Source organism: Ornithorhynchus anatinus, chromosome 19 (genome assembly GCF_004115215.2).
Source record: "Ornithorhynchus anatinus isolate Pmale09 chromosome 19, mOrnAna1.pri.v4, whole genome shotgun sequence".
In the NCBI taxonomy this organism is placed as follows: Eukaryota; Metazoa; Chordata; class Mammalia; order Monotremata; family Ornithorhynchidae; genus Ornithorhynchus; species Ornithorhynchus anatinus.
In genome coordinates this window covers 2,703,100-2,724,575 of record NC_041746.1, presented here as the reverse complement: position 1 = coordinate 2,724,575, position 21,476 = coordinate 2,703,100, and the positions used below count along the sequence as shown (strand labels likewise).

The following is a 21,476-nucleotide window of genomic DNA, read 5'->3' as shown; positions in this document are numbered from 1 at the left end:
TAAATACTATTGAATGAATGAATCGCTTCCCGCAGCCTGGCCGGCCGGGAAATTTCTCAGCAGGCCCTGGGAAAGGCTTCCGGATTCCATAGCGCCGAATGGTACGGCTGAGGCACGGGAAAGGAGTGTTACCCCCAAGTGGAGCACACAATTCCTTGTGAGGAATTTTAATCCTAGGTACCTCACATCTCTGCCCAGTATCCAGAAAGTTCTCTAAGCTCACAAGGCAGCTGAGGCGACATCTCCAGCGGGGCTCCGTGAGAAGAAACGTGGCTCGGTGGAAAGAGCCCGGGCTTGGGAGTCACAGGCCGGGGGTTCTAATCCCGGATCCGCCGCTTGCCGGCTGCGTGACTTTGGGCAAGTCACAACTTCTCTGGGCCTCGGTTACCTCATCTGTAAAATGGGGATTAAAACTGTGGGCCCCACGAGGGACAACCTGATCACCTGGTATCCGCACCCCCCCCCCCCCGTGCTTAGGACAGTGCTTTGCACATAGTAAGCGCTTAACAAATACCACCATTATTATTATTATTATCTTCTGGCGCCATTTTGAGAGCAGGTAGAGGGAAAAGCGTGAGGCAAAATGGCGGCCTAGATTCCAACTGTCCCATCTAGGAATCCTAAATGACCCTTCGCCCCGTTCCTCTTTTTACTCGCTCCGACCTCTTCAGCCTCCGACCCCTCGCTCGCGACAGACCTCCACTTATCAAATCCGAGAGACCACAGCTCTTCCTCTCTTCAAAGACTTCCTTCAAAGTCTCCCTCCTTCAGGGGGATTTCCCTGCTTGACTGTCATTTTTCTCCTCAGGGCCCCCACCCCTTGGCAGTACGGAAATAGTAATGATAATTTATCAGGGTACCTGTTGAACACTTCTATGCCAAACACTTTACGAAACGCTGGTGTAGAGACAATAATCGTGGTGTTTATTAAGTGCTTACCACCTGCCAATCCATCAGTGGTATTTAGGGAGTGCTTACTATGTACAGAGCTGTGTACTAAGCACTTCGGAAAGCACGGTAGAAGAGAATTAGCAGACACTTTCCCCGCCCATAACGAGTGAGAAGCACTGTGCTACATGCTGGTGTAGATTCAAGATGAGCTGGTCCCCCATGGAGCGCACAGTTTAATAATAATAATAATAATATTGGTATTTGTTAAGCGCTTACTATGTGCAGAGCACTGTTCTAAGCGCTGGGAGAGATACAGGGTCATCAGGTCGTCCCACGTGAGGCTCACAGTTAATCCCCATTTTCCAGATGAGGTCACTGAGGCACAGGGAAGTTAAGTGACTTGCCCACAGTCACCCAGTTGACAAGTGGCAGATCTGGGATTCGAACCCATGTCCTCTGACTCCGAAGCCCAGGCTCTTTCCACTGAGCCACGCGGAGGAAGAACAGATATCGACTCTCCCTTCTGCTGATAAGGGAACTGAGGCACAGAGAAGCAAAGTGACTTGCCCGAGGTCACGCGGCAGGTAAGCGTATACTACGGTGCTCTGCACTGAGAAGCAGAGTGGCCTAAAGGAACGAACAGGGAGCTGGGAGTCAGGAGACCTGAGTTCTAATCCTGGCTCCGCCTCTCGTCCGCTGTGACGTTAGGCAAGTCACTTACCTTCTCCGTGCCTCGGTTCCCTCACCTGTAAAATGGGGATTTAAGACTGTGAGCGCCATAGGGAAGAGGGACTGCGTCCAACCTGATAAGCTTCTGTCTACCCCGGCGCTTAGTACATAGTAAAGGCTAAGCAAATACCATTTAAAAAAGGGGCTCAATAAATACCAATGATGATGAAAATAAGTGGAGGAGCCGGGGTTAGAAGCCCGGTCTTCTGACTCCCCAGTCCGAGCTCTTTCCGTAGTCCACGCCGAGTCAGTCCGGCCATCGTATTTACTGAGCGCTTACGGTGTCCAGAGCACTGTACTAAGCATCTGGGGGAGAACGATAGACTATAACAGACGCATTCACAGCGTGGCTCAGTGGAAAGAGCCCGGGCTTTGGAGTCAGAGGTCATGAGTTCGAATCCCTGCCCTGCCACTTGTCAGCTGTGCGACTGTGGGCGAGGCACTTCACTTCTCTGTGCCTCGGTTACCTCATCTGTCAAATGGGGATTAAGACTGTGAGCCCCACGTGGGACAACCCGATTCCCCTGTGTCTACCCCAGCGCTTAGAACAGTGCTCTGCACATAGTAAGCGCTTATTAACAAATGCCAACAGCATTCCCTGCCCTTACTGCTCCTAAAGATCCCACTTACTACCATCATTAATAACAGTAACAGTAACAATACTACTACTAAGGAGCGGCATTTAAGTGCTTATTGTGTGCCAAGCGTTCATTCATTCAAGTACCGTATTTCTAAGCGCTGGGGCAGATCCAGGATAATCCGGTTGGACATAATCCCTCTGTAACTCACCCCGATGGGCCCCGGAGCTAACCGCGACATGCCCAAGGGGTCTTCAGAGAGCCTCACGTCGGGGGCCGTTCCTCCGGCGGGGGAATCTACCCGATCCCCCGTCGTCAGATTTCACCGTCTGAAAGGAGAGGTCACCGCCCAGGTTCCCCGGGCGACATCCATCTCTTTTCCAGCGAGGGGAAGTCGCCGTTCAAGTTCAAAGCATTATTCTGTGAAGGGTGGTGACATCAGAGAGAGAACTGGAAAGGACAGAGAAAAGGATCTCGGTCATCACGCGCTCACGAGAGTCATCGGCCCACAATGTGGTGAGTTTGATATTTCTTATTTTATTTTCAGCCACCGCATTAAAACCAGATGCGACCCTCCTATGGAATTTCGTGGATTCCAAACCCTCCGGAGGAGAATAACATGACAGGAGGAGGGGCACAGCGTCGCCCGCTCACATGGCAGCAGCGTGGTCTAGTGGATAGAGCCCGGGCCTGGGAGTCGGAGGGACCTGCGTTCCGATCCCGGCTCCGCCACTTGTCTGCCGGGTTTGACCTTGCCCAAGGTCTGGGCCTCAGTTACCTCATCTTGAAAATGGGGATGAAGAGCGTGAGCCCCAGTGCTCAGCATAGGGTCTGGCACATAGTAAGCGCTTAAAAGATACCATTACAAAAAGAAATATGGGGAAGGCACTTTGAATAAGACTCACAGGAGTCAAAGCGTAGTGGACAGAACATGGGCCCAGGAGTGAGAAGGTCCTGGGTTCTAATCCCAGCTCTGCCACTCGTCAGCTGTGTGACCTTGGACAAGTCACGTCACTTCTCCGAGCCTCAGTTACCTCATCTGTAAAATGAGGATTGAGACTGAATTATGGTAACAAATACCGTAAGTATTATTACTAACCAGGAGATTCAGGGAATCTCTGGGAAACGAAGGGTGGATTGCCATTACCAGTGATGATAATAATGACGATAGTAACTGTGGCGTTTGTTAAGCACTTACTATGTGCCGGGCACTGGACTAAGCGCTGAGGTGGATCCAAGCAGATGGGGTGGGACACCATCCTGTCCCACATGGGGCTCACAGTCTCAATCCTCACTTTACAGATGAGGTAACTGAGTCACAGAGAAGAGAAGTGATTTGCCCAAAGTCTCGCAGCAGACAAGCGGCGGAGCCAGGATTAGAACCCAGGTCTTACTGACTGCCAAGTCTGGATACAGCAGGCCCTGCTGCTTTCCTTATTACGATAATGACGGCGATAGTAATAAGCTCTTAAATCATGGCTCTGCACACAATGAGCGTCAATAAAAACCATTCATTGATCGATAATGGCATCTAAGTGCTTACTACGAGACCAATACGGTGTTACGCGCTTCTGACAGACCTCAGCTCTGCAATTCCAAAGCCCTTCTGAAAAGCAAGTCTCCTCCCAGAGAAGACCTCGCCCTCTGCTCAGCTTCCCACGCAACGGCTGCTCAGGGGATCCTGAAAGAGCCCGGGCCTGAGAAACTGAGTCAGTGGGTCGTATTTATTGAGTGCTTACTGTGTGCAGAGCTCAGTACCGAGCGCTTGGAAGAGTATATTAGACCGATATAAAAGAAACAGTCCCCGCCCACGGTGAGTTTACCATCTAGAGGATAGGAGTCGTGGATAGAGCCCGGGCCTGGGAGTCAAAAGGACTTGTGTTCTAATCCCGGCTCCGCTGCTCGTCTACCGTGTGACCTTGGCGAGTCGCTTCACTTCTCTGCGCCTCGGTTACCTTATAGAGAAAATGGCGATTAAGACCGAGAGCCTAATGTGCGATAGGGATTGTATCCAATTTGATTAGCCCAGCCCATAGTGTAGTGGCTGGCACATAGTAAGAGCTTAAGAAATGTCATAAAAAAAAGGAATGGGAGAACCACCAATTTTTGAGATGATCCTAAATCAAGATTATGCATCTGCTTAGTTCAGCCCAAGGGACACTGTCGGGGTAACTCAGTCTCCTTTCACAAGCTGCCTGAAAAGATTTGGCAGGGGGAGGAAAAAAAAAAGAGCAGGCAAACCCTTTCCCCAGATGATCATCCATCATTCACTCATATGTACTGAGCGCTTACTGTGTGCAGAGCACTGTACTAAGCACTTGGGAGAGATCAATATAACAATAAACGGACACATTCCCTCCTCACACAACGGGCTACATATAGGTTGCCAGGCACAAGGGAGTGGAATTATCACGTGCCTGAGTCTTCTGGCTCAACAGAGACCCCCGGAAGAGGGGGTGGTTGCCTTTTTTTATAAAATGGTATTTGTTAGGTGCTTGCTATGTACCAGGCACTGTCCTAAGCACTGGACTAGATACAGATCGTATCCTACCTGGGACTCGCAGTCTTAATCTCCATTTAACCGTTGAGGAAACTGAGTCACAGAGAAATTAAGGTGGCTTGTCCAGGGTCAGCTGGCAGACAAGTTGGGGAGCCGGGATTCGAACCCAGGTCCGCTGACTCCCAGCCCGTGCTCTATCCACAAGGCCACGCCGCTTTCTCTTCCCCATCCCCAACACCCAGAGTCGAGCAGGGTTCCGCCCGACCCAAAGAAAATCCAAAGCAGCGTCCCCAAGCACACTCAGTCTTCGCCAAGTTTCTTCCTTCTCAAGTAGCCGCCAAAGTCACCGGGCACGAGAAGACACAGCCGATTTTCATTATTCGTTTTATTTTCATATAAATTAACATTCTACAAAAAAATTGAAATAGAAACACTAAATACAATATTGCACATAGCGGTCTTTGTTAAGTGTCCTATTACGTCACTGCAGTACGGTATTATACACATCGGAGGTTCTGGAGGGGAAACAGAATGGGCTTCCGGCAAACACATGCAGCTGTCGTTTTGCAACTGAGATAAATGCAAAACTTTGAGAGCTTCCTTCGATATTCGACAAAAATACCAACGTGGTGATGAATCCGTGCCCCTGAAGTAGGTCTGACTTTAAGTTGCTTTGCGGATGTTGGCTCGGACCCGAAATCAAATTCCCTCTCCCCTGGAAAATCGCGTTATTTCCAATCCACCACACTGGGTTTTGATTTTTTTTCAGAAATCAATTATTGGTCGGGCTAAGGCTGCCAGGATAAAGTACAAGCACATCGCTGAATTTTACTTAGCTCTGTCGGAAGGACGGAGGCTCGAATTATTATTCTTTTCTTTCCTCTGTTAAAACAAAAGAAACAAAAATTGAACTTTTTCTAGAACTTTGTCCGGTAATAAACATCAGATTATCACATTCTCACGTTACTTCCTTCAAGTCACTTGTCATATTACCACCTTATAAAAGCCGGGGGCTGGGGTGGACATTTCTCTTCCAGTCCGTAGCGCCCGAAACCAAGAGAGGTTAAAAAAAATAAATAAACCGGACTGGGTCGGATTTCAAATCATGCAGCGATTCATTTCATCGTGGGTCATCAGAGCTTCAAGTTCAGCTTGTGGGAGACATCTGGTTGTTCTGCACTAGTCCTAGAAAGTTCTACTCCATCCAAAAAATGAAAGGGAATTTTTCACGGGAGAGGACGGGGGCTGAGCGAAGAGCGGGCTTAGAATCCGTTCAGTTGGACGTGTTCACGTTGAAGTGTCGAAGTGGACGGCCCTTCCCACTCGAGAGGTCGGGAAACGTTGTTGCTGATGAATGGAAATCATCCTCCGGAATTATTCGTCCACGGCAAACTCTTTGGTTGATTTATCAAATGAAGGCCGCTCCCGGCTCAAATCTCGCTCGCGTGCTCACCTGGCTTTCAGTATGCCGCTGGAGAAAACTCCTTGGGATTTGGAAAGGGGAAGATCCAGGTTGCTGCAAGTACATAAGGGGCGGACGGGATCCTTCCAAATTCCACTTCTGTCAATGGATCAGGACACTCGGGACGGAGACAGGGACCCTCGCTGACCGGAAAACTCCCGATTCCGCTTCAGCCCCACGGCTACTCCCAAGGGGTTTTGCCTTTCCTTGCTCTCTTCTCTTTCTCCCCTTAGTCTCTCTCTGGCCCTCACTCGCTTGAACAATAGAGAGGATAAGCATCTGGGTCCACAAATGTTCAACCATGGAGGGCAACCAAATAGCTGGGAAAGCACTGATTATACCGTGTCAACAGCACTCGGGGATGGAAAATACGGAACACCGACGCGGACGTGAAAGGAAGGATGCCCGACGGCCCCCAGGAAGACACTGTGCTCCACGGGGAAGGGGAGCGGCCGGGTTGTGCACCGAGGGCTTCTGGGGAATGTCTTGCCCCGGGTGAGGCTGGCTGGGGCAAAATAGCCGGCGATGCCGCATACCTCGTCCCCTGCACCCATCGCCATCTTTAGAGGGGGTTTGAGGGAACGGGAAGGGTGGAAGATGTAGGCAGGGCGGAGGGTAGAGGGCAGGGGAGGGCAGAGGGACTGGAAGGGCAGAGAGACAGGAAGGGCAAAGAGACCGGAAGGGCAGAAGGCACGGGAAGGGCAGAGGGTGCGGAAAGAGCAGAAAGAATAGAAAAGGCAGAGGGCATGGGAAGGGCAGACAGAATGGAAGGGCATAGGAAACAAGAAGGAACAGAAGGACATAGGAAACGGGAAGGGCAGAGGGAACGGAGAGGGCAGAGGGCACGTGGAGGCCAGAGGGCTTTCCTTCGGCGACTTGGCTTTTCCGTACGGCTGCCGAGTCCCTCTCTCTCGGCCCCCGGCGAGTCGATGTAGGGTGGTGGACATCACCGCCAGCGAGTCGGGAGTCCCGGTGGGCAGAGAGACGCGGTCGCCTTCCCTGGCGGGAGGACCGGGTGGGTTGCAGCTCTCCTGGTCTGGGCTCAGATCTTCATACTGATCTTCGCTTTCTGAAAGGAAAAGTCACCGTGGGAGGAGCAGGGATGATGGGGGGGGCGGCGGGGGCGGGGGGCGGTGTTGGGAGTCTCTATCTGAATACAGGTCAGCCTGAAAGTCGTTGGGGGTGTTGGGGACTTCGGATTGTGGTTGTGTTTGTGTGTGTGCGGTCGGGGGGAGTGGTTGGTCGATGGTTGGGGGGAATTCCCGTGGACAGGACAGTGGGAGTGGACGAGAGCATTTACGTCTGCACGAGAGGACTCGTGGGTGTGGACGGAGGGCTCGGTCGTGTGGACGGGGGTCTTGTGTGTGCAGACGGGAGGGCTTGTGTGTGTAGACGGGAGGGCTACGGGATGTGTGGGTGGGAGGGCTTGTGGATGTGGACACTTTCGAAAGTGGATGAAAGCTTCCGAACTGAAAACCTAAGCAAGGCAGCAGGCGGGAGCACTCACTATTCCCGAGTCGTGTCTCGGCTTTATGTTGTAAAGAGACTTCCCTTTCTTCTGTCTACACACTTCCTCTGCTTCTTTCACCCTAGGGGAAGAGAGAAATCCGTTGAAAACACATTTGTCCCCCTCTCCCAGCACCCTCCAGTAAGCCAAGGCCGTCTCGTTCCCAGCGACATCGCTGAGACTGGCCGAGACCACCGCTGGGAGTCAACCCGGTGAAGCAGTGTGGCCCAGCGGGTAGAGCCCGGGGCCCGGGAGTCAGCAGGACTCCTGTCCGCTGTGTGGCCTCAGACGAGTCACTTCAATTCTCCGGGCCTCAGTTCCCTCATCTGTCAAATGGGGATTAAGACCGTGAGCCTCACGTGGGACAGGGAATGTGCCTAAAACTGATTATCTTGTACCCACTCCTGCGCTCAGTACAGTGCCTGGCACATAGAAATCGCCCAACACATAGAATAAAACAAAAATGAAAGACAACAAAATATACCCAGAGTCGGTTAGGCACCGGGAACGTCTGGCAAACGTGCTTGGGGGTGAGGATGTGGGGGAAGGGGGCGGCTTGGGGCGGCGTGACCCCGGGAGGGGGCTAAGAAATCACCGCTCCCGATAAATGCATCCGGCCGTTTCCGCCGGCAGAATCCCACAGTTCCCTCGGTCCCCGGATCAGAATCAAGGGAAGCGACGTGGCCTCCGAGAAGCACTGTGGTCTAGTGGAAAGAGCCCGGGCCTGGGAGCCGGAAGGACCTGGCTTCTAATCCCTGCTCCGCCACTTGCCTGCTGAGGGTGACTTTGGGCAGGTGACTTCACTTCTCCGTGCCTCAGTCACCTCATCTGTAAAAGGGGGATTAAGATTGTGAGTCCATGAGGGACATGGACTGTGTACAAAACTGAGTAGCCTGTATCTACCCACATAGTAAGTGCGTAACAAAATACCATAAAAAAAAAAAAAGGAGTCAGGCGGGGGGCTTGAAAATGGTCTGAAGAAGAGAACAGGCTGTGACCGTCTTTCTCCTCCTGTTTTTGGATGGTTTTCTTGGAAGTAACATTGATGCTTCATCAAGGAGAGACAGAAAGTCCTTCTGGTCTGAAGGAAGAGGGGGAGGTGCATCTGTTCTTGGTCCTTTCCAAGATTCTCCTTTCAATTATAATAATTTTGGCATTCGTTAAGTGCTTACTCCATAGCAAGGACTCTACTAAGCACTGGGGCCAATCCAAGATGATGCGGACAGACAGGGCCTCTGTCCCAAGTCGGGTTCGCAGTCCAAGTAGGAGGAAGACTAGGTATTGAATCCCCATTATACAGACGAGGAAACTGAGGCGCAGAGAAGCGACGCCACTCGTCCGGTGTCAAACGTCCTAGTGGAAAGAGCACGGGAGTCAGAAGGACCCGGGTTCTAATCCGGGCTCTGCCACCTGTCTACTGGGTGACCTTGGGCAAGTCACTTAACTTCCCTGTGCTGCAGTTACCTCATCTGAAAAGTGAGGATTGAGACCGTGAGCCCCATGCGGGACATGGATTGTGTCCAATCTGACTGTCTCGTATTTACCCCAGAGCTTAGCACAGAGTAAGCACTTAAATATCATTAAGCAAAACAAAACAAAACAAAAGTTGTTTTTTTCCCTCCCAAGATCTCACGAGAACCTTTTCCTCCTCCCATCTCTGCAGGGTTAAGGTCTCCTTCCACGAGGACCCTCTGGGTCAAGAATTCACCTCCGGAGACGGCCCAAAGAAACGTTGATTTTCAAGGTTGAAGGAAACGAATGAAAAACAATATCGGCCGCGGTAAGACCGAGGGGACGGTGTACGCTCCGGGCTGACGAACAAAAGCAGTTTATCTGGCCTTTACAAAGTCTGGTCTGGACGGTCTTGTTAGTAATTCCAGAAAACGATGACAATTTAGAAGACAATCCATTGTTGCTACTTTTACGACTTTCCACCCAAGCCATAAATTGCCTTTAATCTTTCCCCCCAAACATTTGAAGACAAAACTGTTTTCTTTCTAACAAACTAATGATTGCAGTTTCTCCATCCACAGCTACCAGTAAATTTAAGTTGAAGTATTTGGACAGGGTATTAAGAGAGAACTGTTTTGTGCACTTAGCCCAATCCTGAAGATTCCAGAATTAAATTCACTTTGAGCTCTTTAAAGGCATTTTTGGCATTTTTTTTTTAAACACATGCGACTTACAAGCTTTCGGAGTCATTTGAAATTCCCAATTTCCTCACCATAATTTCGGTCTCATTCAAAACAGATTACGATGAAATTTCACGGACGTTTCAGCCGCCTGCAAAAACATTCTTTGATTTTTATCATTTGGGCACTGTTTATATTAGAGGCGGGTTCAGCCCACAGACTTGGCCCCGGCGGGGTATGGAGAATGAGGGAGATGGAGCAGCTGATTGGTAGAACGGGTGAGGTCTCGAGAGGCCATCCGGTCCATTCCCCTGCCTCCAAAACCACCGACCACACGTGGAGGCCGAGTCTACTTAAAAAAAAAACCCCAAAACCCAAAAAACTTCTAGGAGAAAGAGGTCCCATATGCTTCCTCGGTAGCTCTGTCTGGCGTTCGACTTTCCTGACGTTGAGGAATTTTGGCACGTCCACCAACAGCATGGCACGGTGGATACAGCACGGGCCTCGGAGTCAGAAGGTCATGGGTTTTAATCCCGGCGCCGCCGCTGGTCTGCTGTGTGACCCTGGGCGAGTCACTTAATTTCTCTGGGCCTCAGTGACCTCATCAGCCACACGTGGGACAACCTGATGATCTTGCGTCTACCCCAGCGATTAGAACGGTGCTTGCCCAGAGCAAGCGCTTAACAAATACTATAATTGTTATTAGTATTACTGAGGCGAGAGTATTATTGAGGAGAAAAGAGAATTAAAAAGGCCAGAAGGATACTTGAGCCCAAGCTAAGAATCAGATTAATCGTCCACAATACTGTGCGCTGCTTAAATTTTGGAAACTTAAAACTCCCTCATCCCTTCTTCTCGAGCGGTTTGATAAGTGCTACGAGTAGTGAAGAAAAATCAAACAGTGGCATTTAGTGAGTGCTTACTGTGTGCAGGGCTCTGTACTAAGCGGTTGGGAAAGTACAATATAATAAGGTTGGTAGACGTGGACAAAGAGCTTACAGTCTACTGGGGGAATTTATGGGTGGGACAGAGACTGTGTCCAACCCAATTATCTTTTATCTACCCCAGCGCTTAATACAGTGGCTGGCACATAGTAAGCGTTTAAGGAATAACCTTAAAAAGAACCAAAGAAAAAAACCCAGCGAGAGCCGAGCTCTTTCCTTTAGGCCACACTGCTTCTCCTTTCCTACCTCTACTGGACTCTCCCAAGCTCCCAAGTGCAGTTTCAATCCCCATTTTACAGATGAGGGAATTGAGGCACAGAGAAGTGAAGTGACTTGCCCAAGGTCACGCAGCAGACAAGCGGCAGAGCTGGGATTAGAACTCAGGGCCTTCTGACTCCCAGGCCCGTGCTCTAGCCCCTACGCCAGGCTGCTTCTAAAGAAATGAAGTGAAAGAAATGAAGCGCTCGGACTGAATAATGCGATCAACCTTTGCCGTTTGCCGGAATTTTTGATAAGGAAAAGGACACCCCACATTCGTGCCTCAAGTCAGACAATAAAAAAGGAGGAATGTTTATGGGGGCATATAAGTGTTCAGGTCAGAGAATATGGGGGGTGAATTATACCCTGCTCGTAACCGTGACCACCGGGGCCAATTATTTATGACACTCGTATACTGTTTCTACTGCATCCCGTGCTGAAATACAACTTTCCCAGCTGTCACTGCCCGTCACCACAGGTCTGCTCTTTGGTGAGAAGCAGCGTGGCCTATTCACTCATTCAATTGTACTTATTGAGCACTTAGTACGTGCTGACCACTGTACTGAACACTTGGGAGAGTACAACACTAAAGAGACACCTTCTCTGCACACAATGAGTCTAGATGGGGGGAGACAGGCATTAATATAAATAAATTAAAGGTTTGTAAATAAATGCTGTGCGTCTGGAAAGGCGGGGGGGATGAAAAAAGGGAGCAAGTCAGGGTGACGCAGAAGGGAGTCAGAGAAGGGGGGAGTCCTTAGTCAGGGAAGGCCTCTTGGAGGACATGCGCCTTTAATAAGTCTTTGAAAGGGGGGAGAGTCACTGTCTGTCAAATTTGAGAAGCGAGGGCATTCCAGGCCAGAGGCAAGATGTGGGTGAGAGGTCTGAGGTGAGACAGACGAGATGGAAACAGTGAGAAGGTTGGCATTAGAGGAGGGAAGTGTGCGGGTTGGGTTGTAGTAGGAGAGTAGCGAGGTGAGGTAGAATGGGGGCAAGGTGACCGAATGCTTTAAAGCCGATAGTGAGGGTTTCTGTTGGATGGGCAACCACTGGACTTTTTCGAGGAGTGGGGAGACGCGTCCTGAACGTTTCTGTAGAAAAATGATTCTGGCAGCCGAGCGAAGTACGGACCGGAGTGGGGAGAGACGGGAGGCTGGGAGGTCAGCAAGGAGGCCGATGCAGTAATCCCGGTAGGATAGGATGAGTGATCGTATCAACAAGGAGTTCCGACGGAGAGGAAAGGCAGATTTTAGTGACGCTGTGAAGGTGGGACCGACAGGATTTAGCGATGAATATGTGGGTTGAATGAGAGAGGAGCCAAGGACGACATCAAGGTTACGGGCTTGTGAGGCAGGAAGGATGGTGGTGCCGTCTACAGTGACGGGAAAGTCAGGGGGAGGACAGGTTTGGGTGGGAAGATAAGGAGTTCAGTTTTGGACATGTGAAGCTTGAAGTGACAGGAGGACATCCAAGTAGAGCTGTTTGGAAGACAGGAGGAAATGTGAGAGGGAGAGAGAGGTCAGGGCTGGAGATGGAGATTTGGATATCATCTTCCCAGAGGTGGTCGCCATGGAAGCGAATGAATTCTCCAAGGGAGTGGGTGTAAGATGGAGAACAGAAGGGGACACAGAACTGAACCTTGAGGGACCCCCACAGTCAGGGGGTGGGAGGCAGGGGTGGAGGAGCCCGTGAAGGAGACCGGTTGTCGGGGGGAGAGCTTGGCCAGGAGAGTTCGGCCGGAGAGAGATCGGTCCGGAGAGCTTGGCCAGGAGACCTCAGGACAGGACTTAACGCCCCCCTCCCACCTCCCCTTTGATTTCCATCCCGATGCCCAGAGGCATCAAAACTATTCCAGAAACGCCACTCACATCATTAAACACAGAAAATGCTTTGGAGGCTCAGACAAAGGCGAGAGGCTCAGTTGTGATAAATGTGATTGTAGGCAAATGGTTGGCGCTTTCCAAGTATAAAAGCACTTTTCCAAGCCAAGAATAGCAGGACATTTCAGAATCTGAGGGCAAAAGGGCACGCTCGGAGCCTGCCCCGGTCTCCTCGGCCTCCTGCCCTAGCCTCGCCCCAGCACCGCCCCCCGCTCTCCCACAGCTCCCCAACGGCGTCCGGTCCGGGAGTCTCCCCCACCTGCAGCCTCCAGCTCCAGTTCCCCCTGCCAGCCTCTTCCCACCTACCTCAGCCCCGGCCTCCTTTTGCCTCCAATCCCTCTGGCCTCCTCCTCCTCCTCCTCCTCCTCCTCCTCCCAGCTTCCAGTCCCAGTCACCCCTGCAGGCTTCCTCACGCCTACCTCAGCTCTAGCCTCCATTCCTCCCCGCCCCGGCCTCCTCACCCCTACCTCAGCCCCCACCTCCTTCCCCCTTCCTGCCAGCCTCCTCTTCCCAGCCTCCATCCCCGGTGTCCCCTCTACCAGCCCTAATAGAGCACCGGTTCCGGGTGGAAAAAAGGCCTTGCCCAATCGCCAACCGCCTACCTTTCCTGGAGAATAAGTTTGTTCTCTCTTTTCCAGGAGTCCTTGAAGTCGGAACTGAACTCGTGCCAGAGGCTGAAGAACACATTGGGAGAAACTTCCTTCTCTCCCATTTTTGGTTTCATGTAGAAGTAGGCCGCCGTTTCCAAAAAGCTGTCGAGAGGAACGAGAAAACCAAAGGAATAAGTTGTCGTTACTTTCCAAAATGGGGTGTCCTTTCTCTCTCCCTAAAAGGCTTCTTTCATTGATGTGGGCACGCGTTCCCAAGGTAAGAGCGCCAATGAGAGACATTCTCAGCATGGGAGACGGAGGCTTGGGCAGAGACGTGTGTACTTTGGAGACAAACTACCATTTTAGAACTAACTCGTAGACTACCCTATCCTCTAGCCGCTTCCTCTTCCTCTCTGCGAATTATGGGTTTTTTTAATGGTATTTGTTAAGCACATACTATGTGCCAGACGCCATACTAAGTACTGGTATAGATACAATTTAATCAGGTTGGACACTGTTTTCCATGGGAGGGACCAGAGGCCAAGAAAAGTAAAGCGACTTGCCCAAGATCATCCAGCACACAGGTGGCAGAGTGGGATTAGAACCCAGGCCCTTCTGACTCCCAGGCCTGGGTTCTATCCACTAGGCCATGCTCCTTCTCTAATTGAATTATTAATTATTGAGTGCCATCTTGGGGCTCTCGGCTTTCCCGGGGACTTGGAAAGTACAGAATAAAAAAGTGCCACATTCCCTGCCCGCAAGCAGTTGATGCAGATGACAAACTTAAACATATTTACAAGTAGAGAGGTCAAGATACTTTACTGAGAAGACAGTAATAAAGATGATGGTATTTGCTAAGCGATTACTAGGTGTCAAACACCGTTCTATACGCTGGGTAGATGCAAGTTAATCATGCCGGACACGGCCCATGCCCATTGGGCTCACAGTCTAAGAAGGAGGGCGTTCGGTGAGCTGCTCTATTACCTGAGGGTTAAGGCCAGTGGTGAAGAAGTTCAGGTTTGAATAAGTTCACCTGCCCACTGTAACCATGGAACTAAACAACTTTCTAAGAACTCAGAAATGTCAAGGGCTGATTCTGTGTTTGATCAGAAGTACGGACACCAACCTGACCTAGTTTTATTGATCTACTGTACTTGACGTGGACAAACCAGACTGCAAGCTTACACTAGACTGAAAGCTTCTCGAGGGCAGGGATTGCCCCTCCTAAGTCTATAGGTGTCCTCTACCGAGCGCTTACTACAATTAATATAATTATTCGGCAGAATCACGAGCTCGGAGGACACAGTAAATGCTTAACAAAAAGCAAACCAAACCCCCCCATACTCCTTAGCCCCCGCCCCACTAAATCCCACCAATCCTTTCTCTTCATTGAGTCCCTCGCGAACAGGTTAATCGGGGTGGCTTTCGACTATACTCCCCCATCCATCTGGCACGTTCCTTTCCTCCCTTTCCTGGTTCCTGAAGGCACAGCTGGCAGACTCCTCTTCTGAAGAAACACTTGCGGAGCCAGGAAATCTGCCAATGCTGCCCCTTCTCTGCTGGAACAGAGGCATTGGAAAGGTGCCTTTGGCTTCCTTTCCTACCCCGACGCTTTGCTTCGACCTGGGATGGCCTCGCTGGCCGGTGAGGTGGCTAAGGGGAGAGATGTCACCCCACGGGTCATGCTGCTTTGGCTTAATTTTTGTTTAAATGGTATTTGTTAAGGGTTTGCTATGTGCCAGGCGATGTACTAAGCGCCGGGATAGAGAGGAGATAATCACTTGCCCCACCTGGGGCTCGCAGCCTTAATCCCCATACTCCAGTTGAGAGAACTGAGATCCAGAGAGGCGAAGTGACTTACCCAACGCAACAGACGTGGTGGAGTCGAGATTAGAACACGGTATTTTTGACTTCCAGGCCTTGGCTCTATCCACTAGGCCACACTGCTTCTCGCTGCTTCAGGGCAGGGATGGCATCGGCCAAATCTATTGGATCGTCCTCTCCCGAGCACTCGATACAGCGCTCTGCACACTTTTAAGTGCTCAATAAATACTGAGTGATATGCCTGTCCCAGGAAAACCCTATTGGGTGGATTAAGCGACCTCAGGTTAAACAGAAAGAGAAGCAGCATGGCCTAGTGGATAGAACACGGCCCTGGGACTCAAGGACCTGGGTTCTAATCCCGGCTCCATCACTTGTCTGCCGTCGGGGAGAGTCACTTCACTTCTCCGGGCCTCAGTTACTAGTGCCTGGCACAGAGTCAGTGCTTAACAAATACCATTAAAAAAAATAAAAAGCTCATCTCCTTGGTAACAGAGGCTGTACCTTCTTCAAGAGTATTTATTCAGTGACAATTATTGAGCACTCAGTTTGCGCAGAGCACCGCACGAGACGCTTGGGAGAGTACCGTACACCCGAGTTGGCAGACGCGTTCCCTGCCCACAGCGAGCTTCCCGCACGGACCGCGTCCCCTCAAGGAGCTACCAATCGAGCCCATATCGGGGGGAAGACGGGGTCTTTTGGGAGGTAGCTACCCTAATGCCCTAGGAAGGAACCCTGGTTCTGAAGGGGAATGAAGATTTCACACCCTGGACTCGATTACGTTCCTGTAGGCAGCGAAAAAGACCCCAGGCTTCTCAAGAGGAGAAGCAAGCCAGGCAAACATACCAGCTCATAGAACCTGCCAACTGTCATCATCATCAATCTTCCCTTGCTTTCACCTCTTTTTTTTTCTTATTGTGCAACGCTAGATTTTGTAATATTATTCTTCCGAACCAACTCGAGTCTCTCGAGAGATGATTTATTTTCAGTGAAAACCTTCCCCGAGCCACTGCAATTTTTGGAATCCTAAATCATCTTCCTCGTTTTCCCCCTCCTTCTCCCCCTTCCCCCCGCCCCGCCGGCAGAAAGTTCTATTAAGTGCAGCAGATTTTACTGCTCCAAAGGGGGATAATAAAGGAACTTTTTATTAAGAGCCCTTCAGGGGTCGTCCATCATTTTCAGAGGGCTCCCCCTCGCGCTCCTGGTTTGGTGGCCCCCTCAACGAGGACAGGTGGAGAGTAAGCGGTGGGAGGGGGGATGCTCGGGGGCTGCCGCCTCTGCTTCAGATGGCGAGCATGGAGGGTCCGGGAGTAAGAGTGAGGGGGAAGGAGCGAGGCCTGATGTGTAGATCCCGGGCCTGGGAGTCACGAGGACCCGGGCTCCAATCCCGGCTCCGTCACTTCCCTGCTGAGTGACCCCGGGCAAGTCACTTTGCTCCTCTGTGACTCAGTTCCCTCGCTTACAAAATGGGGATTCCAGTATCTGTCCTCCCTCCTACTTAGATGGTGAGCCCTAAGCCGGACGGGGATCGGGTTTGGCTTCCACCCTAGTGCTTAGAATAGTGCTTGGCACGTAGCGGCAATAGCAATAGTATCCATTATGGGCTAACTCTGGGCTAAGCACTGGGAAAGAGCGCTCGGGGGAATTGATAATAATTTATTATGGTATTTGTAAAGTGCTTACTATGTGAAGAACTCTGTTCTAAGTGCTGGGGTAGGGTATGAATTAATCAAGAGAGTCTCTGTCCCTCCAGGTCAGTAAAAGTAGGAGGGAGAATCAGACATTAAATGCCCTGTGGGACAGAGTCGGTGTCCAACCTGACTAGCTTGCTTCGACCCCGGTGCTTAGAACGGTGCTTGGCACGTAGCAAGTGCTTAACGATTACCGTAATTCTTACAGCGGCACTTAGGGGTACGTGCGGACCACCGACTGAGTGCAAGGCACCGTACTGAGCGCCCGGGAGGATACCACAGAGGCCGAACACCTCGCTCCACACCTTCCAGACGTTGCTAATCTAACGGGGAGAGACAGGGAGACGTGCACACGATGGGCAGAGCGAGCGGTAAAACAAAACTAGAGCAGCTATCCCTTCCCTAGCTATGTCTTTCCATCCCCCTCGAAGAATGAACGGAGAAAGAGAGATTGCGCATTTGTGTGCGTGTTCGATGGGGTTGGAGTTAGACGCCCTTGGGCTAAGGGAGGACTGGCAAACGTCATCTTTAATCTCGTGTTCCGTTCCGTCCTGCCGGCCTGTTAACTCGCCAACACAAACAAGAACACCCTCTATGGCAAAAGGAAAACTCCCTTTAGGCTCTCCGCTAAAAGGGGAAAGAAAGATGACTTGGGAAACAGGGCATGCGTGTGTGCACACAGACACACACACGGACACATATTCATTCGTTCGTTCGATCGTATTTATTGAGCGCTTACTGTATGCAGAGCACTGTACTAAGCGCTCGGGAAGTACAATAAACATACACCCTTCCACGGAGCGGCGCCAGGACACCTCCCTGGATCAAGCACATTCTTTTGGGCAACGTGAGCTATCTGGAACGTCTCGGCTTTGGGGACAGGGCACGGACCTGGGAGTCGGAAGGACCCGGGTTCTAATCCCCATCCTGCCCCGTGTCTGCTGTGTGATCTCGAGCAAGTCACTTAACTTCTCTGGGCCTCAGTTACCTCATCTGGAAAATGGGGATTAAGAGCGTGAGCCCTGTGGGGGACGGGGACTGAGTCCAACCTGATTAACTTGTGTCTATCCAGCCAGCTCTCTTTCATTCCTCGAGACTTTCTTATGCAGGTGTTTTGCTTTCCCCAAACCAGTGACCAGTGACCCAAAACTAATAAAGCATCCTGGGCAAAGACTTTCACTCCTCTTCCTTGCCTCCCTCGTCTTCAAACTCCTCAAAATCCGAGTCTCCATTCCACAGCTTGATGTTTTCTTCTAGAAATATCCATAAATCACAGAAGTCCTCCCGCTTCGCCCGAACAAAGCCTGCCCGTAAAACTATGAAAAGCAGGCAGGACTGTGGGCGTGATATATTCACGAGGCATTTTGTAATGTTTTCGGTTCACCTTAGAGCCTGTTTACCTAGGTTAAATAGATGCTCACGGGAGGCCTGAAACAGGCCACATTTTCACGAGGAGGGAAACACATTCAATCTCCCGTCAATCTACAAAGTTCACCTCGTACTTGTCCAAATAACATCTCCTGACAGCTTCTCCACTGAACACGCAACGTGTTGGTTCACCCGCAACGTGAGACGACACCTCCCACAAAAAACGCAATCACTCCACTTTGAAAGCACTGACTCTCAAGACATCGCGTCGAACCAACTGCTTTCTAAACGCCGGTTAAACTTCCGTGAAGCGACGTGCTTTTGAAATGCACGATTCTACAACTCATGAGATAGAGGAGACCGAGGGGCTGTGAGTAGGTTGGCATTAGAGGAGCGAAGCGGGAGGGCTGGGTTGGAGTAGGTTGTAGTTGTACTCGGATGGAGTTTTATTTCCTGCCCTGCGTCCAATCAGTCGTATTTATTGAGCACTTGCTACGTGCAGGGCACTGTACTAAGTGCTTGGGAGAGCACAATATAACAGACACATTCCCTGCCCGCAGATCTCACTCGGCGTACGAGGCCGCTACTCGGGCGGCTGACGCCAATGTAGAATCTGAGGTGATGGTGTGAAATTCCCCAAATGGCATCCTGTGTGAGGTGGAAACCTTCCTTCTTCAGTCATGGACGCGGGGAAGGAAATGAATCCCAATTTGTCACTGAGCACAACTACAACCTACTGCAACCCAGCCCGCATGTTTCGCTCCTCTAATGCCTACTCACCGTACCTCGATCTCATCTATCTCACCACCGAACTCCTGCCTCTGGCCCGGACCACCCTCCCTCTTCATTTTAGGGCTTAGTACGGTGCCTGGCTCATAGTAAGCACTTAAAAAATATCATAATAATTATCATTATATCTGACAATCACTCCCCCTGTCTTTAAAGACTCCTTAACAGCACATATCTCCTCCAAGAGGCTTTCCCCAACTAAGCCCTCTTTTCCTCTTCTCCCTCTCCCTTATGCACTGCTCTTGCGCTTGGATTCAGCACAAGAGAAGCAGCGTAGCTTAGTGGAAAGACCCTGGGTTTGGGAGTTAGAAGTTGTGGGTTCTGATCCCAGCTCCGTCATTTATCAGCTGTGTGGCTTTGGGCAAGTCACTTAACTTCTCTGTGCCTCAGTTATCTCATCTGTAAAATGTGGATTAAGACTGCGAGCCCCCCGTGAGACAACCTAATTACCTGTATCTACCCCAGCACTTAGAACGGTGCTTGGCATATAGTAAGCTTTCAACAGATATCGTCATCATCATCGTTCGCTTATTTACCCCTAACTCAGCTCCGCATCATTTACGCACTTACCTATAAAGTATTTATTTATATGAACGTCTATCACCCCCTCTAGACTCTAAGCTTACTGTGGGCAAGAAATGCACCTACCAACTCCGTTAGCTCGTACTTTCCCAAGGTATAGGAGGAGACGTTCGGTAAATACCACTGATTAATGGGCTGCTCAGGGTCCTGCTTTTGTCCAGTGGAAAGAGTCGGGTTCTGGGAATTGGAATAACTATAGTAATAATAGTAATAATTGTGGTATTTAAGTGTTCACAGTGTACTGTACTTAGTACAATCAAATCAGATTGAACACAGTCCCGATCCCATGTGGGGCTCACAGTCGCAATCCCTGTTTTGAGGCCCAGAGAAGTGAAGTAACTTGCCCATGGCCACAAAGCAGACAAGTGGTGGATTAGAACCGATCCTCCTCTAATCTGACTCCCAGACCCGTGCGCTCTACCCACTATGCCGCGCTCGTTGCATTCTGTGCCCTGGCAGGAACATAACAGCAACAGGAGGGAGACTTATCTGAGGCAACCTCTGCCTTTCATTCATTCAGGGGTATTTATTGAACACTCTTTCCACCTGAGACTGTGGGAAAGCAGCAGTTTAAGGAAATCTGAAGCGGGGAGGAGAGGGTGGATGACTTCAAGAGTTCTCTCCCTCCCTCCCAAATTGGTGTTTGATGAACTTTCTGCACTGTGAGGAACCTTCCATTTGTTTCAGGTTGACTTGTTCTCATAGAGAAGCGTGTGGCTTTGTGGATCGAGCACGGGGCTGGAAGTAAGAAGGACCTCGGCTCTAGTCCCAGCTCCGCCGCTCGTCTGCTTTGGGACCTTGGGCAAGTCACGACTCTGTGCCTCGGGTCCCTCAGCTGTAAAACGGGGATTAAGGCCGTGAGCCCCTGGTGGGACAGGGATTATGTCCAACCCGCTTCGCTTGTATCCACCCCAGAGCTTGATACAGTGATTGGCACATAGAAAGGGCTTAACAAATGCCACGATTATTATTATTAATGATCTCACTGTTGCTCGAACGCTATTGCCGTTGCTCTTCATGACCCACGACCCACGTCTTCCTCGATCTTTGCTACCTTCCCGTAGAAGCTCGTCTAGAACCGTGTGCGTGATTCACGCTTCCTGTAGGTTAGCGCTAACGATGATGAGGTTCAACCCAGCGGGTCATCTGACCCCAAGAGAGGTGGATCATCTGCGCACTTAATAAATGCTAACGATGATCGTATTAAACGGAGAGATTTACTGACCGGGTTGATCGTGAGCCCCACCAGCAGATGCGAAAGGAAACACGCACGGGTGACTTCTTTCGGAAAATTTCAATTCCGCTCCTCCCGAGGCGCCCTCAGAGAGGAGCGGCAGGAAAACAGAGCGAGGCAGGGTTCGCTGTCCATTCATACTTCGTAAAGTTTTATTGCCTGGCTGCCGAAAGCGCTCTGCCCCTTTAACTGGGTCTCCTTTTATAGCTTCCTGTCCTGGTGCATTTAAAGTTGAGAGTCAACTTCTTCCCTTATATGTCCCGATTCGACAGCTTCTTAGGGGAACCGTCTTCTCATTTTCTTCTTCTTCTTTTTCGCTTTCGGCCAATACCGCTCATGAAAGGAGGCGGGATGTGGGTTATCGAAATTCCCAAGATTCTCACCCACTTTGATCGACTTCCTTAACGACCCGAAGGGGCTGGACTCAATCTGGCTTAATCCCCGTTTTACAGATGGAGGAACTGAGGCACAGAGAAGGGTGATGACTTGCCCAAGATCTCACAGCGGACAAGTGGCAGGA

At 50.7% G+C, this 21,476-nt stretch overlaps 1 protein-coding gene across 1 annotated transcript in view; it reads right to left on the bottom strand.

The window, feature by feature from the left end:
* Nucleotides 1-5,065: 5,065 nt before the first annotated feature.
* Nucleotides 5,066-21,476, bottom strand: part of FMN2 (formin 2) — a 129,810-nt gene continuing 113,399 nt past the window's right edge. The window contains exons 18-20 of the mRNA XM_039914856.1: nt 13,484-13,633; nt 7,668-7,749; nt 5,066-7,229 (exon numbers count right to left, since the gene is read on the bottom strand). Coding sequence (XP_039770790.1) covers nt 7,203-7,229; nt 7,668-7,749; nt 13,484-13,633 — 259 coding nt within the window. The 3' untranslated portion in view covers nt 5,066-7,202. The remainder of the gene's footprint in view (nt 7,230-7,667; nt 7,750-13,483; nt 13,634-21,476) is intronic.